The sequence below is a fragment of the Silene latifolia genome, chromosome 11, assembly GCF_048544455.1.
Source record: "Silene latifolia isolate original U9 population chromosome 11, ASM4854445v1, whole genome shotgun sequence".
Classification (NCBI taxonomy): Eukaryota; Viridiplantae; Streptophyta; class Magnoliopsida; order Caryophyllales; family Caryophyllaceae; genus Silene; species Silene latifolia.
The window spans coordinates 37876617-37889781 of NC_133536.1; the positions used below are offsets into that span (position 1 = coordinate 37876617).

At 37.2% G+C, this 13165-nt stretch overlaps 1 protein-coding gene across 1 annotated transcript; it reads right to left on the reverse strand.

Annotated features, from left to right (window-relative positions):
* Window positions 1–8113: 8113 nt before the first annotated feature.
* Window positions 8114–8777, reverse strand: LOC141613255 (uncharacterized). Its single transcript, XM_074431994.1, has 2 exons — window positions 8720–8777; window positions 8114–8610 (listed from the first exon to the last, which is right to left on the reverse strand). The coding sequence occupies exons 1-2, from the start codon at window positions 8775–8777 to the stop codon at window positions 8114–8116; spliced, it is 555 nt and encodes a 184-aa protein (XP_074288095.1).
* Between the last annotated feature and the right edge of the window lie 4388 nt (window positions 8778–13165).

Sequence of the window (13165 nt, forward strand, 5' to 3'; positions counted from 1 at the left end):
ACCGCCCTCCTCCAATATGCATCCACTCTAATTACCAGTCCAGACATATCTCCTTCCGAATGCACCACCATCGCATCCCCCCTCCCCCACCACTGCCACCCAAACTTTACCTACTATGTCAACCATAACAACTGCCATCACTTTCACACCACCACCAATTTCCGGCGGCAAATTCATCGCATTCCCCAATTAAACCTCACCATTAATATGCAACCTTTTCAAATCATCTTCCTTATTACACCCTTTAAATCCCACCTTTCTGATTATCAATTTGATAAATAAGAGAGTGATTAGTTTTAATTATTGGGTTTTCGACTTTTCGCATCTGGATAATTCTCAAATTAATATCTTCCAAAAGAGGCTGCTGTTTTGGTATGTATAAGAATGGTGGTGGTGTAAGGGTGCTGTTTTGGCGGATCATCGGTGGTGTGAAGGTGGATAAGGTGATGTTATGGAAAATTGTGTGTGGTTAGGTGGTGGTAGTGTGGAGAAGTGAATAAGTGAATTGTTAGATTGTCAGATTGTTGGGTGAATTGGAGTTGGAAGGATTTTTTATTTTTACTTTTGTTTATTAAAATTATTTTCATGCCACGTCATTAGGAGGTCATTTTTAACATGATATAACAGGTTAAAATTAGCCGATTCTATTTTGAGCAAAGGGTATGTAAAGTTGGGATTATTTTGAATTAAACTGTGGTTTGGATTAATATGAGAAGGTGAGGTATAGGTTGGGTTATTCCTATAAAATAACCCTATATTTTATAGATAAAAAAGATAACCAAATTAAAAGTGGCAAATGATCGTTGTAAAATTAGCAATTACTCGTCAGTGACAACAACAAAAATGAGAGTTATGTCGGTGGATTTGACTCAACTCGGTTAATATGGTCAACATATTAGACTTGATTTTTTTTTTTGTTTTTAATGTTATTTACCAAACTATTTATCGTTTCGACGCTCATTTGTAACTTATTGTTGTCAATGCTTACACGAAATCAACATAAGCGTGAGTGAGAGAAAGAAGTCATACTTGGATTATAGTAGACTCGGCAAAATTGATTCGGCCTGAATCACCCGATCCGTATCTGACCCGATACCTGAACTAATGTCCCGAACCCAGACCTAACCCAATATATTCCGACCGGAATATTTATTGTTGCTTGCTGATTATTATTGATAAATAAGTTGGTAATAGTTGAAATAGATATGATCCAAATCTGAAATGATCTCGTCCGACCCGACCAAACTCTGTAAACCCGAACTTTGGCCCATTTGTCCTTTTTTCAAAGTCTAGACTAGAGTTGTTCAGTCCATCATGCTTTCATATCACCTATAATAAGTTAAAAAAACGTATATTACAGTTTTAAATACTAAAAAAGTTTTAACCTACTGAGTAAGATGAACCTATAAGGAATAATAACAGACTCTTGATTTAAATTCCCTCGTCCCCAACATTGTACTGGCCGTCGTAGAGACTCATATGGGAACCATATAGGTAAGACAGATTGTTAAAATAGCTCATCTACCATACACGACCTAAGCCCAAAACCCTCCGTAAAACGGAACAAAAATAACCAAACAACTAAGAAACCCTATTTTTCTTACATCAAAATCAGAAATCAACAAAATAGAGATAGAAATTCCACATCTGATCTCCACCCCTTCATCTTCAACCTCGACATCATCTTCAACCTCGACATCTTTCTATTATCTTCCTCTAATCAATATATAGATAACAATTTTTATTTTCCTATTACCCTAACTGTGTTCGACGAGGATGATTTACGGTTTATGGAGTTTTACAATGACCAACGAATTTACATCTCAATTCAATCCCAAGATCATGATTCAGTTGGACTTCATCAATTGTTAATAAATATTCTTAACAATAATAAATCGTTTCCAAATATTCTTCCCTCCAGCATTTATAAAACCCAAGACATTGTTGGCTCCTTATTACTTGCTATTAAATGCGATAAAAATCATTACGGGGCATGTTACTCAATCAACTCTTTGATAAATACGACTTTTATAACGGCAAGACATGACAATCAAAAGCCATGTATCCAAGTATTTTACTCCGGAAATTAGTATGGAGCTGAATTAAAACCTCATTTATATTTCTTTCGACACTATTGGAGCCTATAATCGTCCTGAAAACTATGTATTTGCCAAGGATGAGAATGTTATCTTTACAAGGTTAAAAAAATAGGTATGTTTTTAATCGTATTTAATATTTGAACAATACTCCCTCTATTTTTGTTTAAAAGACGTTTAAACATTATGCACAAGAATTAAGAGTATTTCTTTGTCAATAATTACTCTCTATAAAGCTGAAATGTATTGTTTTCTTTTTCCAATTAATCCGCCTCTCTCAAAAAATTTAATTCTCCATTTTAATCTCCTCCAATCATGTTTAGTATATGGTTATGATTAGTGAGATCTACAATGAGCTAAGAAAATAAAGAAATTGTCAAAAGAGAATTACCACCAACATGACAGTCCAGTGATTTATCACGGGCATTTAAACTAGTTTAAACTAATAAAGCAACATAAGTATGGATATAAAAAAAAAAGAATAGAATAGAGAGTCGCCCTATTGAGCTTTCTCCCCCACCCCAGAAAAATCTTTTTCATCACTTATGTGGACATTACTCAATTTACGCAAATAGTCTTTGATATTTTGGTCTTTTTCACGCAAATTCTTAAAGGCACGCAAAAGATAATTCAATACAACAAACTGACACTTACACCAACTATGGCACGAAAATTCATAATTTGTGACGTAATTTTGCTTAGAAAGGAGAAATTTTCATTCACTAACTTAGAAAAAAGTTTATGTCACGGGACAACTTTTTCAATAACCGAAATTCACTTGCGCCACAGATTATGTTACATTCGTGCCTAATAATCATTCTTACTACGAATTATGTCACACCCGTGGCAAAATTATATTTAGCCACGAATTGTCCCGTGACAAATATTTTTTTTTAGACACAAATTAACACACTCGTGGCGAAGATCTCCATAGGTATGAATCAACATATGTTCATGTTAAGCCAAATGTAGAGAATGCTTGTTAAAAACAAATATTCAAAATCTAAATAAAAGTTATTCAAATATAGATAATAAGAAAAGAAATTTAAATATACGATATTCACACTATTTTACCACCCGTGATTTTATGTTAATGGGTAACTAAAAATCGCTAATTTAATAATACTCGATTTTAGTGGGTTTATTATTTAATTGATTTTATCTACTCACCTTACACTAAAACTCCCTAAGGGGATGCACTAATCATATGAACAGGGTAAAACAACCCTTATGCTGTAGGTTTGGCGTTTTTGTCATCCGGGCCTTGGTTTACGGATCCCTCGCACTTTGGGCCTTCATTTGCTCACCTACTTTCCTTGGTCTTTCATCCCTCCCTAATCACTATTTCACTTTTAGTCTTTTTCCTTTTCTCAGCCACACCTTCTTCTCCTTTGTTTACTTTTTCTCATAACTTTTCACACGACACCTTTAACTCCACTGTGTCCTCTTTACTACCTTTCACCATCATCAAACATTCGTACCTCTTCGCCACTAGCGTACTCCGTGCCCACCTCAGTCGCGCATCAGATCCAACGCCACCCTCATCTGCCTACTAGTAGTTTTTTCTTTTGCATTGGTACCGATTTCGAGCCCACAGTTCACCACTTCCTCCAACCATCTGCTCTCCCCGGTATAGCTCGCTGCTCCAATGTTTGCCATCTGTGTCCACTTTCATCGCCAATACGGCCACCAACCGCCATTGTTTGACGTGGAAAACCGATTGCTCTTTCAACCTGATTCTGTCGCCTTCACCCTAGCAACTAAAATGAATGGGTTTGTTGTTTGATCTTCCATTTTGATTGCCTTATTTTATCCTGGTCTTATAAAGCTTGGTATTTTGAATATTGTTACATTGTTGTTGCACTTTGATGATGTTGTTGTTGCACTTTGATTTTTCATCAGTTTTGGAGGTGTTCACGACTGCTCCACCAGCGATGATAAGAGATGAGTTTGATTATTTCATTAATCTTCGCCTCATTGATGACAGCGGTAAATTGTTTTGTATTTTTCTGTTTTTATTTATTATTAAGACAGTTTTTTAAGACAGTTTATTTTTGTACATTCGAGGTACTTGTAAACAATTAATATAATTTATATTACTTATTTGTAAAGGAATTGAAGAAACGAAGGGAGTATTTATCGATGTTGATGTTTAAAAATCGATAACAATAGAGTCGCTCGAATCTGACAACCTCCCACATGTTCATTTTAGTTGTGTTGTCATGTGAATTTGGATTTGGTTATGTGTACTTATTTATGTTGTTATTGCAGAGACTCTATATCACTCAAGTGGAATGCTCAGTAACTTGCTTGAGTTCAAGCTGGACTTCAAAGCCGACATTAGCAGTGAAGCACAGGCTTGATGCGGCCATGGTGGAAGCACCCGGAGGAAATAAGAGTCTTTCTTTAACCTTGGGGTATGCTTGTTATATGCTCTTATTTTTAATGTTCAAGATTTATTTTATCGTGTTCCTGATATTCTCTACTTGAAATAATTAAAGATTCATAGGTAGTATATATATGTATCCATAATTTGGTTTGTCTTGCTAACGGAATGTGTTAGAAGTTCATTATACAAGCCCTAATAATAAGAATGGCCAACCCAAATCCATGATCAAAGAGTGAACAATTACTCCAAAAAGTACATATTCGCCAATGAAATGGTATCATGCAAATACAATAGTTATGCGTAAATTATTTAAGAGACGGTATATAAATGGTCTCATGGACATTCCTATTATTCCGGAACAAGTGATATACACAATTTAAGAGCGTTTAGTTGCTTTTGAGTGATAATCGGATAAAGTGGGAAGGAGTAGTTCTCACAAGATTTAGTGATTTACTACCTATTTTAGTCTACTAGAACCATATTAATCGAATTAAGTTGGAAGGAGTAGATTTCAGAAATGAGGTATTATAGTTGATTATATATGATGATAATCTTCTATTTTAGTTTACTAGAAGCATTTTCGTACGGGTTAAACGTTATATTATTCTACACCTTAATACAGTAATATAGTACACTCAATTGAGTCAAATCTTATAATGTTAGAATGAAAGAGATATTTGATTAATGATTTCTCTAACAATGTTCTCCTTTCTCTAGCAATGTTTTCATTCTTGCTTTTGATTTTAAAATCTGTGTTGTAGAAAGTTAGGGTTAATACTAATTGGTCTCTGTCAGTCCGCCCTAGAGAGTACTCTGATTACGAATCTAAGTGCAGGTATCTCTAATAGTCTTTGTGTTTTTTTAATGTTCTTTGAGTTTATCTATTAGATATAGAGATGAGAAAGTCGATGATATCTTTTCTTTTATTGTTATTAACTTTAAGGTTGGTATAATAAATTTTAAAGTATTCATCGTGTTCATATTCTGTGTTTGGATTATTAGATTTAGAAGCAGAAGACATTTTCTCTTGATTTTCACTGTGACCCACACATTCGCATAGTGACCGTGCAACGAGAGGTGTTGACACTGTCGTCAGAACCTTTGGTCGTGTGGAGGTATTATTTGCAATATATAATGTTTGAGTGCTTTTAACAATTTAATCTTGGTTAGTTCTCTAGCTAAGGAATTTCTTACGCTCTTGAACTATTTCTATGTTTTAAAAATTGAGGGGGCCTTTTAATAACCCGGGTTTAGTGCTTTTACATACCCTTGATTAAGCTAATGAGGTGCTCATAACTAGGGATGGCAGTGGGTCGGAGACCCGACCCAGACCCTTCGCGTCGGACCCTAATGGCTCATGTTTGGGTCTGAATTTTTGAGACCCGAATGGGTATGGGTCTTACTCAAATATTTCGGGTCCGACCTTGGGTCTACTTTATTGGACCCGGACCCGACCCTTAGACCCATATAATAATAATAATAATAATAATAATAATAATAATAATAATAATAATAAACAACTCAATTTTAACTTAACAAACACAGACACAGTCGTTCTTTTCATCATTCTTTCATTCTTCTTCAACTCTAAACCCACCTCTAACCTAAACTCGCCTAACAAACAAACAAATATATTGAATTGAGTACCATTCATTCTAATTATTTATTATGGAGCATTCATAATTCGTCCTTTTATTATAACGTACGGATTTTATGTTTTTGTTTTCGATTTCATTATGTACGGATCTTATGTTTTTGATTTTTTTTTTTTGCTTGGGGACAATCATCTTTCTCTTGTACTTTGGCTCTTGGTTGAGCTTTGGATCCCTTGTCATGCTTGCTTGGGACTTTATCTTTTCTTTGGTATGCTGTTAATCGCAAATTCCTATTAATCACAATTCACAACTTATTGTTAGCTTAGTTTTGCTGTTGCATTTCTTATACATCAATACATGTGAATTGTGATTCTTTTGTTTAGGATGTGATTGAGAAAGTAATTTGAATCAATAGTGTAGTAGTGTTTTCAGTATTGTGAATTAAACATTCGTTTGCTACAATTATCAAAAGAGTAAAAGCGCACATGTATTTTCTTTCTTGTTCAACACCGGACCCTCGGGTAGACCCGACCTGGACCCGGATCCGTTGGGTAAGGGTATGGATCCAACAATTTTAGACCATTTAGGGTCTGGGTCGGGTACGGGTCCAAGGTAAATGGCACGGGCCCGGGTCCGAATTCTACTGGACCCGACCCAGACCCGGCCCTACCCGTTGCCATCCCTACGAGTCATAACGCTGAGTACAAAATTGGGCGGAGGATATGGGATTCCTAAAGGACATTTTACTGTGTGACGAAAGTATTAATAATTGATTGCCTTGAGATGGCCTTTGGCCCGCACCGCAGGTGCTCTACCCAAACCCAAACCCGAGCCCGAGCTCGAGCCGGGCCGGGCCGGCGCGCGCGCGTGTGTGTATTGGAGTCCAGTAACGGATCTTAGTCAATAAGATCTCCGTGATTAAGGAGATTTATTCTCCATTAATCCCTTATTGACTGTCATTAAGGAGAATTATTATCTCCTTTATTTCCTCCGTTTGACCCTTCGTTTTTTTGCACATAATGACTCTATTTTCGACTATAAATAAATTTGTTCTCTCATCATTTTATACACACAAATACATACATCTCTTCTATCTCTCTCTAATATCTTATATACATACACGAGTTTTTAAGGTTCGGTTACATACATTTCCAAGGCTCTCTTACACGAGTGGTTGTGTACGGGTGTCGCAGTGTTAACCTTGGGAACTACCGGCGAGACGATTACCACCACGGTCGTGCCGATATAGTTTTCAAGTCGGTGGCCTCCATACAACGCTGCATCTCCTTTCGATAAGTCATTTTAATCTCTGTTCTTTATAGTTTAAATCCGGTTTTTCATTGTTACGAATTAACTTTCCAACAATTTGAAAACTATATAATTTAATCGTAACAATGGCTGTCTCAAACAAAATTAATGCGAATTGTCGAAATGGAACCCTTAGACGGTATGAACTACAAAAGATGGTCTCGAAGCTGCTTATGTATTTTGAACAATTAGAAATCGACTATGTTTTATTTTACGACCCTCCTGCTTCTTTATTACATTTGCTAGTGTAGAAACTACCCCACCTTCGTCTCTTCTTTGTTAAGTCGAATGAGGAGACTATTAAGAAACATGATAAGGATAACAAAACTGCTAAGTTCCATCTCCTTACTCATATGTCGAATACCCTCTTTGATTTATTTTCGGTCCATAAATCTGCTAAGACTATATGGGAATTGTTAGAGAAAAAATATGGGGCTGACGATGCGGGTAAGAAAAAATATGTTGTCGGGCAGTGGCTTGGGTTTCAAATGGTAGATGACAAACCAATTATGGAGCAAGTTCATGTTTATGAGAACTTGTGTGCAGATGTCACTAATGAGGGAATGAAACTAGATGAAATTTTCTTGGCCAATGTTTTGCTAGAAAAATTCCCCCCTTCCTGGAATGAGTATAGGAACCATTTGAAACATAAGAAAAAAGATTTGTCCCTTCAAGAACTAGTAGGCCACATGAGGACTGAAGAAGCTAATCGTCTGAAAGATAAGTCAGTCCAATCTTGTTGAAACTGGCTTATCTTTCAGACGATTAGCTTCTTCAGTCCTCATGTGGCCTACTAGTTCTTGAAGGGACAAATCTTTTTTCTTATGTTTCAAATGGTTCCTATACTCATTCCAGGAAGGGGGAAATTTTTCTAGCAAAACATTGGCCAAGAAAATTTCATCTAGTTTCATTCCATCATTAGTGACATCTGCACACAAGTTCTCATAAACATGAACTTGCTCCATAATTGGTTTGTCATCTACCATTTGAAACCTAAGCCACTGCCCGACAACATATTTTTTCTTACCCGCATCGTCAGCCCCATATTTTTTCTCTAACAATTCCCATATAGTCTTAGCAGATTTATGGACCGAAAATAAATCAAAGAGGGTATTCGACATATGAGTAAGGAGATGGAACTTAGCAGTTTTGTTATCCTTATCATGTTTCTTAATAGTCTCCTCATTCGACTTAACAAAGAGAGACGAAGGTGGGGTAGTTTCTACACTAGCAAATGTAAAGAAAGCAGAGGGTCGAAAATAAAACATAGTCGATTTCTAATTGTTCAAAATACATAAGCAGCTTTCGAGACCATCTTTTGTAGTTCATACCGTCTAAGGGTTCCACTTTCGACAATTCGACATGAATTTTGTTTGAGACGGCAGCCATTGTTACGACAAATTATATAGTTTTCAAATTGTTGGAAAGTTAATTCGTAATAATGAAAAACCGGATTAAAACTATAAAGAACAGAGAGATGTAAAATGACTTATCGAAAGGAGATGCAAACATTGGTATGGAGGCCACTGACTTGAAAACTATATCGGCACGACCGTGGTGGTAATCGTCTCACGCCGTAGTTCCCAAGGTTAACACCGCGACACCCGTACACAACCACTGTAAGAGAGCCTTGGAAATGCATGTAACCGAACCTTAAAAACTCGTAAGTATATAAGATATTAGAGAGAGATAGAAGAGATGTATGTATTTGTGTGTAAAATGATGAGAGAACAAAATCTATTTATAGTCGAAAATAGAGTCATTACAGTAAAAACGAAGGGTCAAACGGAGGAAATAAAGGAGATAATAATTCTCCTTAATGACAGTCAATAAGGGATTAATGGAGAATAAATCTCCTTAATCACGGAGATCTTATTGACTAAGATCCGTTACTGGACTCCAACACACACACAAGCCAGGCCCAAAAAGAAAAGATAAAAGAGGGCCTTTGGCACCGCACCGCAGGTGCTCTACCCAAACCCAAACCCGAGCCCGAGCTCGAGCCGGGCCGGGCCGGCGCGCGTGTGTGTGTTTGGACCCAAACCCACAAGCCCAACAATCACCACAAAAGCCTCCTTGGTCCAATCTCTTACCCACCATTGGACCAAAGTCAATATAAACACACTACATACAACTCTCCCCACCGATGTGGGAGAGTGTATGAACCAAAAAACCAAAAAAGACTTTGGCTTTACTTGGCATCACACCAACAATCCCCCACTGATGATAAAGAAAAGCTAAAGAGAAATTCTGGGTAAGGAAGGACTGGATACTTAAACGTTCAATGTCTTTCGACTTGAATTGACGTATTAGTGAAATGAGGCAACAACTTACTTTCAACAAGAGAATATCTTTCGATTTGAATTCCTTGTCGGTCTTCGGTCATTGATTCCCCCACAACACATATCATACTTTCAAAGACTGTTTTGTTCCGCGATTTCAAGTGCAACGCTTTTAAAGCCATGCGTTTTACCCTGGTTTAGGTGAGTGCTCTAGTGAGAATTTTTATATTCTTACATAGATGGTGGCTAAACCATCACACCCCCAAAGGTAGCTCAAGTGCTTCTCGAGAGTTCTCATAAGAGCTATTAAGGACAAAGTCCAACCTCATATAAAAACACAATCCATCAAGTGCGTCTCAAAGCACCACCAAAATTGGCTATGGATATCAAATGCCATAGGAATAAGCTATAGAGTCCATCAAGTATCACACTCAAACTTGATTTAAGGACTTAAGCCCCATTCCCCTCGACATATCAAGGACTACTCTCCTTGTTAACCCTTTAGTAAAGGGATCGGCAAGATTACGTTCGGACTTCACATAGTCCAAAGCAATTACTCCATTTTTCAGAAGTTGTTTTACCACACCGTGCCTGATTCGAATATGTCGTCTCTTACCATTATAGACATTATTCTTAGCAACACCGATAGTTTGCTTTACTATCACGAGTAGGAGACTGGTGCTACCTGTCCCCCACATGGGCACGTCTGCTAGTAAGTTCCTTAACCAATCTGCTTCTTGACCTGCCAACTCAAGAGCAACGAACTCAGATTCCATGGTAGAGCTAGCTATACAAGTCTGTTTTGCAGACTTCCACGATATAGCTCCTCCACCCAAGGTGAACACATAACCACTAGTGGAATGAATTTCATCATTACCTGCAACCCAATTTGCATCACAATATCCTTCTAACACAGCAGGAAATTTACTATAATGCAAACACAAATCAACTGTTCCTTTCGGTATTTAAGCGCAGACGACGAAGTGCATTCCAATGCTCGGCACTGGGGTTATGTGTATATCGACTCAGTCTACTAACAGCATAAGCAATGTCTGGTCGAGTACAGTTCATGAGGAACATCACACTTCCTATAATTCTAGCATATTCTTCTTGTGAGACACTATCACCCAAGTTCTTACACAAAGATGTACTAGCATCATAAGGAGTTCTAGCAGGTGTAACATCAAAACTGTTAAACTTCTTCAACACTTTTTCAACATAATGTGATTGACTAAGGGATATACCACTTGGGGTTTTCACAACTCTAACTCCAAGGATAACATCAGCTTCTCCTAAATCTTTCATCTCAAACCGCGATGACAAAAATTGTTTGGTTTTATTTACAACAGATAAATTGTTACCAAGAATTAACATGTCATCAACATATAAGCATATAATCACACAATCTGATCCAAACATTTTAGAATAGACACACGAATCAGAATTGTTAGTTATATAGCCATCGTCAGTCAAAGTGTTGTGAAATTTCTCATACCACTGTTTAGGTGCTTGTTTAAGACCATATAGTGATTTTCTCAGTTTACACACCTTACTCTCTTGACCTTTTACCACAAACCCCTCAGGTTGCAACATATAGATCTCTTCATTTAGGTCACCATTCAAAAAAGCAGTTTTTACATCCATCTGATGTACTACGAGATCATGAATAGCAGCCAAAGCAATAAGAGTTCTAATGGTGGAAATTTTAGTCACAGGTGAGTAGGTATCAAAATAGTCAATATCTTTCTTTTGTGTAAACCCCCTCACCACAAGTCCGGCCTTGAACCTTTCTATTGTTCCATCAGGTCTCATTTTCTTTTTAAAAATCCATTTGCTACTAATGGGTTTACTACCTTTAGGCAAATCAGTTAACTCCCAAGTCTGATTAGAAACAATAGAATCTAGTTCATTTTTAATAGCTTCTTTCCAAAAAATAACATCTATAGATCTCATAGCCTCATCATATGTTTTTGGATCATCTTCTATTAAAAAGGCAGAAACAAGCTCATCAAAAGCACAAATATCACCTGCGTTTTCAGATAAGTGAAGTCTGATAGCATCAGTTCTAGATGAAATCACTCCCGTAGCTCTTTTCAATTCTGGGCCTTTTGCTCCTTCTTGGTTCAACTGCATGATCCACATAAGTACTAGTGCTCGCATGCGTAGAACTGTCAATAGGGTTAACGGGCACAGAAGAAACAACAGAGGCATCGGGTAGTGATACTGTTTCCTTCTTCAAAGGAAATACCTGCTCAAAAAACTCAGCATCTCTAGCCTCAGATATAGACCTGTCACTTAAAGACATGAACCTATAAGCAGAACTGTTTTGAGCATAACCAATGAAAACGCAGTCATAAGTCTTAGGTCCAATGGTTGGCCTCCTAAAGCTAGGTAAGCCTACTTTAGCCAAACACCCCCACACTTTAAGGTAACTTAAGTTAGGAGCATAACCTTTCCACATCTCATAGGGTGTCTTGTCTAGTTTCTTATGAGGTACCCTGTTAAGAATATGACAAGCTGAAAGCACCGCTTCCCCCCACATATCATCAGAAAGGCCAGAACTTAAAAGCATAACATTCATCATTTCTTTCAAAGTTCTATTTTTACGTTCAGCTACTCCATTCGATTGAGGTAAGTATGGTGGGCTCTTTTCATGTATTAAACCATGTTTCTCACAAAAATCTACTAAATAACCAGAGCCATACTCTCCTCCTCGATCGGACCTGACTCTTTTAATCTTCCTATCAAGCTGATTTTCTACCTCAGTTTTAAACTTTATAAACATGTCCTCAGCTTCACTTTTATTTCTAAGCAAATATACTTTGGTATATCTAGAAAAATCATCAATAAAAGTGACATAATAATGTTTACCACCTCTGCTCATGGTGTTTTTGAAGTCAGCTAGGTCGGTGTGAATTAACTCAAGAAGACTCGTTTGTCTAGTTGTAACAGGTCTACTAGGTTTCTTAGCAAATTTGGCCTCGACACAACTAGGACACTTCTCATGAGTTTCTGAAGATAACGAAGGAATAAGCGACATAGATTTGAGCTTTTTAATCGAATCAACATTCACATGACCTAATCTAACATGCCAAACATCAATAGACTCAAAGAATATAAGCGAAGTAGAAGCATTATTATTAATGATAGGAGAATCAACATTCAAAATAAATAAACCCCCACAGAGATAACCCTTGCCCACAAAATCCCCATTGCGCGACATTACAACCTTGTCAGCCTCAAAAACAAGTTTCACACCAGCTTTGTTTAGCAAGGCACCAGACACGAGGTTTCGACGCAAAGTAGGAACGTACAAAACATTATTTAAAGCAAGAGTTTTCCCTGAGGTTAGTTTGAGAAAGATCTTGCCTTTGCCTAGGTGATAACAATGAGAAGAAGAGTTACCCATGTAGACACATTCACCATCTGCAACATCTTCAAATTCAAGAAAGAGATCTTTGTTAGCACAAAGATACCTTGAAGCCCCCGTATCCG

Bases quoted from the DNA above. Each gene is read 5' to 3' on its own strand.
- LOC141613255 (XM_074431994.1), bottom strand. From the start codon at position 8,777: ATGGCTGCCGTCTCAAACAAAATTCATGTCGAATTGTCGAAAGTGGAA. The intron at 8,611-8,719 runs GTATGAACTACA...TTGCTAGTGTAG, and splicing joins GAAAGTGGAACCCTTAGACG to AAACTACCCCACCTTCGTCT.